The sequence below is a fragment of the Pelodiscus sinensis genome, chromosome 29 (genome assembly GCF_049634645.1).
Source record: "Pelodiscus sinensis isolate JC-2024 chromosome 29, ASM4963464v1, whole genome shotgun sequence".
Lineage (NCBI taxonomy): Eukaryota > Metazoa > Chordata > Testudines > Trionychidae > Pelodiscus > Pelodiscus sinensis.
In genome coordinates this window covers 1302109-1307556 of record NC_134739.1, presented here as the reverse complement: position 1 = coordinate 1307556, position 5448 = coordinate 1302109, and the positions used below count along the sequence as shown (strand labels likewise).

At 59.1% G+C, this 5448-nt stretch overlaps 1 protein-coding gene across 1 annotated transcript; it reads left to right on the top strand.

The window, feature by feature from the left end:
• The first annotated feature begins 217 nt into the window (after positions 1-217).
• On the top strand, positions 218-3512 carry FZD2 (frizzled class receptor 2). Its single transcript, XM_075911223.1, has one exon. It carries the CDS (start codon positions 340-342, stop codon positions 2008-2010), a length of 1671 nt encoding a protein of 556 aa, XP_075767338.1. The 5' UTR covers positions 218-339; the 3' UTR covers positions 2011-3512.
• The last annotated feature ends 1936 nt before the right edge of the window (positions 3513-5448 follow it).

Genomic DNA, 5448 nt, shown 5'->3' with positions numbered 1-5448 from the left:
GCGGCGGTGTCCGGGCGCCCCTCGCTGGGGCCCGCGGGCGGGGCGTCGGGGCCGGGCGAGGGGCGGCCCGTGGGCGGCTCCCCGCGCTCCTTAGGCGGCGCTTGGCCAATCCCGCCCGCGGGCCGGGCCCGGGTTCGACTCCCATTGGCCGCGCGGAAGTTTTGGGCAGGGGCCGGGCCGGGCCGCGCTCCCCGGGGGCGGAGGGGCCGGGCCGCGCCTTGAAAGCGGCTAATTGGGGCCGGAGCCGCACAAAGGAGGGAGCCGCGGGACGGGGCCGGTCTGGCTGGGGGCAGGGCGCCCGGCGGCTGTCCCGGGACTCCAGCGCCTCCTCCGCGCACCATGCGCCCGTCCCGCGTCCTGCCCCGCCTGGCCCCGCTGCTGCTGCTGTGGCTGAGCGCGCCGGGCCGGGGCCGGGGCCAGGGCGAGAAGGGCATCTCGGTGCCGGAGCACGGCTTCTGCCAGCCCATCTCCATCCCGCTGTGCACCGACATCGCCTACAACCAGACCATCCTGCCCAACCTGCTGGGCCACACGAGCCAGGAGGACGCGGGGCTGGAGGTGCATCAGTTCTACCCGCTGGTCAAGGTGCAGTGCTCGCCCGAGCTCAAGTTCTTCCTGTGCTCCATGTACGCGCCGGTGTGCACGGTGCTGGAGCAGGCCATCCCGCCCTGCCGCTCCATCTGCGAGCGGGCGCGCCAGGGCTGCGAGGCGCTCATGAACAAGTTCGGCTTCCAGTGGCCCGAGCGCCTGCGCTGCGAGAACTTCCCCCGCCACGGCGCCGAGCAGATCTGCGTGGGGCAGAACCACTCGGAGGAGGGCGGCTCCCCGGGGCTGCTGACCAGCGCCGCCCCCCTGGCGGGGCAGGGCACCCCGGGCGCCCCGCGCTACGCCAGCCCCGAGCACCCCTTCCACTGCCCGCGGGCGCTGCAGGTGCCCAGCTACCTCAACTACCAGTTCCTGGGCGAGAAGGACTGCGCGGCGCCCTGCGAGCCGGCCCGCGGCGACGGCCACATGTTCTTCAGCCAGGAGGAGGTGCGCTTCGCCCGCCTCTGGATCCTGGTCTGGTCCGTGCTCTGCTGCGCCTCCACCTTCTTCACCGTCACCACCTACCTGGTGGACATGCAGCGGTTCCGCTACCCGGAGCGGCCCATCATCTTCCTCTCGGGCTGCTACACCATGGTGTCGGTGGCCTACATCGCCGGCTTCGTGCTGCAGGAGCGCGTGGTGTGCAACGAGCGCTTCGCCGAGGACGGCTACCGCACCGTGGTGCAGGGCACCAAGAAGGAGGGCTGCACCATCCTCTTCATGATGCTCTACTTCTTCAGCATGGCCAGCTCCATCTGGTGGGTCATCCTCTCGCTCACCTGGTTCCTGGCGGCCGGCATGAAGTGGGGCCACGAGGCCATCGAGGCCAACTCGCAGTACTTCCACCTGGCCGCCTGGGCCGTGCCGGCCGTCAAGACCATCACCATCCTGGCGCTGGGCCAGGTGGACGGGGACGTGCTGAGCGGGGTCTGCTTCGTGGGGCTGCACAGCCTGGACCCGCTGCGCGGCTTCGTGCTGGCCCCGCTCTTCGTCTACCTCTTCATCGGCACCTCCTTCCTGCTGGCCGGCTTCGTCTCGCTCTTCCGCATCCGCACCATCATGAAGCACGGCGGCACCAAGACCGAGAAGCTGGAGCGGCTCATGGTGCGCATCGGCGTCTTCAGCGTGCTCTACACCGTGCCCGCCACCATCGTCATCGCCTGCTACTTCTACGAGCAGGCCTTCCGCGAGCACTGGCAGCGCAGCTGGCTGAGTCAGCACTGCAAGAGCCTGGCCATCCCCTGCCCCCTGCACTACGCCCCCCGCATGAGCCCCGACTTCACCGTCTACATGATCAAGTACCTCATGACCCTCATCGTGGGCATCACCTCCGGCTTCTGGATCTGGTCCGGCAAGACGCTGCACTCCTGGCGCAAGTTCTACAGCCGCCTGGCCCACAGCCGCCACGGCGAGACCACGGTGTGAGGGGCCCAGGCGGGACGGGTGCGGGGCGGGGGCAAGAGCTCGTTTCAAATCGGCTCTCTTCCTCCATCGGGGGAGGGGGAGGGCTGTTGCCGTCCTTGAAGGGTGTCTTGTAATTAAACCTGTAAATAGCCTTTGTAAATGGAATTATATATTTCTATTTAAAAACAAAAGGAACCACGCAGAGATCCCCCCCCCCCCACTCTCCTGCGGGGGAGGCCTGGCTCTCCCTGGCTCTGGTACCAGAGTTGGGTTTTTCCCCTTTCTCTGCCCTGGCAAATGGCTCCCCTCTCCCTGGAGCCACAGAGACGGAGTTTCTGTTTGTGTTGGCCGTGGGGGAGCGTTTTCGGTTGGACTTCCAGAAAAGCCAGAGCTGTGATGGCTTCCGTCTGGCTGGCAGGCCCTGGAGCTGGTCTGTGTTCAAGGCAGACTTGGATTCTTTAAAAAAAAAAAAAAAAAAAAAAAGCGCTCCCTCCTTTCCTTCTTTTGGAAGTTTTATCGAGAAACTTTCTTTTCTATATGAAGAGACTTATTGAGGGGGGCGCCTCGCTCTTCCCCCAGCAGCAGCCCTGAGAGGGGTGGCCTGGCTGTGAGGGTCTCCAGCGGCTTTTGCTAAGCTCTCCTGCCCGACTAGACTGCCCTGGAGGGCAGCTGGGATTGACTGGCGAAGAAAACACCCCCCGAATCAGCGTATCTCGGCCCCTCTACCTCCCTTGTGCCTTAAAGCGCCTTCTCTGGCCTTGGACGTGTCCTTAGCCTGAAATGCTGGGCACAGACGTGCCTCCCTACACCACGCGTCCTCAGCTAGCCCTCTGGGGCACTAGCAAAGCCCAGAGTTTAAAAGGGCCCCCCTACTTCTGGGGGCTTATTCCTAACTGGAGAGCTGCAATCCAAAGGATAAGCCCTTGGCAGGGGCAGCCAAGCTGTCTCCTGGTAGGCATGGTGTTCAGCAGAAAGTGGGTTGGGAAGGATCTTTTTACTCCCTGCAGGGAAGACAGGGAGCAAGCTGGTTTGAAAGCCGGAGCTTGCAAAACCAAAGCCCACTGGAGGGGTTACTGCGCCTGCAAAGCTCCCGAGCCCACCTCCATGTGGTGTGAGTCTTTAAGGCGCTGCAGGACTAGTCCTTGGTTTTCCAGTTCCAGCCGAACTCGGCTCCCCGCTGAAGCTTTTGTAACTTCCAGTGTTTGTTGATTCTCCTATATCTGAAAAACTAGGAAGTCTGGCAGGTTTTTGTGAAGTAGAGGTGAAGACTCTCTTGGAGCCCTGGGCAGTGCCGAATTCTCAATCGCTTCCCTTCCTGCTTACACTTTTTTAAAATGTCCAGGGTTTGCCAACGTTAGATTTTTGCAATTTTTAAAAAAAGTTTGTGTCCTACAGCACAAATGGTGAACCAGGGAGTAGAATATCGACAACTAGATTTTTAAAAAATGACAACCTTCTGCCACTGCGTACTGTTAACTTTCCTTAACTCCAGTATTAAAAAAGAGAAATGCACTAAAATTAAATGTACAGACTCTGCCCCGTCAATGAACGCTGCTGTCGGTTTGAATTAAGTGGAGAATATATAAATTTATCTATTTGTAAGGCTTTTAATATTCTATCTTCTTACAATATTTCAGGGGAAGCGGCTTGCATTGATTCTTTGCCACCACATCAGCTATATTGTTGGACAGTTTCCCTGGGTTTTGGAGTGGAAAGGGGGCAGTCAGAAGAAATTCTAATGGATTGTACTGAGTGATGAGGACTATTTTTAAAAAACCCACCTCAGGAATGCTAGAAATAATTGGCTCCAGCTCCGAACTCAAACTCTGCTTAATTTCACTGATCAGCTTCAGATCCTAAGGGCTCAGATTTGGTCTGATCAAAATCAACCAGTTCCCTGCACTTCAGAGTCTGTAAGGCTAGCCCAAAACTGAGGGGAAAATGCCATCCGCTTCCCTGTAAGCATCTGTAGGTCTAGAAGCCCCGGGCTAAACCCACTGAGAGCTGGGGTAGGGTACAAAAGTTGCATGAGTTTTGCAATTTGTCTCTGCTACAGATAGTGTGTGTGGGGAGGGGGGGGGGGGGAAGCACCCCTGGAATCTGGTCTCATTTTTCTAGTGACAAACGGAGAGGCCAATATCTCTCTTATTATTGTTATTTTCCCTCCTTGGTGGTTGAGGCGAGTGTTTCTCAACCAGTGGTAAGAGTACCTTTAGGGGTACTTGAGAGAAGTTGGGGAGGGGCGGCTATGTCAACACAACTGAAATTTGGAGGAAAAAACAAATCCAGTGAAGTTTTACAGAGCTTTATTATTTTTGTACGTTTTACATCCCAAAATTGCATTGCTTGCCTGGCTAGGATTAAGTTATTTAAACAAATGTGTTGCAATGGTAGAAAAAAATGTCTGAAAACTGCAGGTACTGGTGGGGGGGGGGGGGTACTTTATAATTTTTTTATTTTTTTTTAAAGGGAGTATTCTTTTATAAAGATTGAGAAACACGGGTTTAGAAAATGGCTCTGAAGAGGTGGGTCAAGTATTTGAACCACTATGTAAAGAATTAAGATCTTTGCCTCTTGCTTGCCTGCCGCAGCCACTGCCCCACCTTCCCCTTGTGGGGCGTTGACCCCTCCCCCCCGCCCTTAAATCTCTGGTAGGATTGGAACCGTTTAAATCAAGCAGTTGTGAGTCACTGGGGTTCCTGCAAGGGGGGAGCCCAGGGAGCCGCTGGCTGCCTTGCGGGCAGGGCGGGGAGGCCAAAGAAGGTGCGTGAGGGGTTAAAATGCACCATCCAGTACTTGATTTTCAACCTATGTAACCCCCCCCCCCAAGGGAGCCCGGGAACATGCTGTAAGTGCCTGTGCGCTTGGTTCCAAAGCCTGGCCTGGCTACGGGGAACCCACTGGCAGTGGGGAGCTGCGAGCGAGTGTCCTGTCTGAGCGGGGCCGTGCCACAGGCGACATGCAGCCGGCTGCGTCGGGGCGGCTGGGTCGCTCCTGGGGCCGCACGAACCTGCAGCAACTCGCGCTCTGGGGCCCGCACGCGTCCATCCAAGCCCCGAGCCTGGCCAGGGCGTTCCCAGGGGGCTGGGGGGGTCTTGCCCCCCGGGGGCCATGCTCTGGAAATACCTGGCTGGTGTCTTCTGCCCGTGCCCCCGACCCTCCTGCTGCTTCTCAGCGCTGCCCTGAGCCTTGAAAGGGGCAAGTGCCAGCTAAAAGGGAGGCCTGACCCCCCCAGGGCTGGCCCCCCACCCCACGGGAGGGGAAGGCAGCACCCCTGGGCCTGGCCGGAGCTGACAGATGCGGAGCCTTCCCGTTGGCTCTTTGAAGGCGCCTGGGTTTGTGCCCTCTGAACGCAGCCTGGCTCCTCAGCTGAGCTCCCCAGCAGCTGGGCCCCGTTAGGCTGCTGCAGGAAGGCATTTTGGTTCCCCAGGGAAGCTAGAGCCCCCCCCCCCCCCGCTG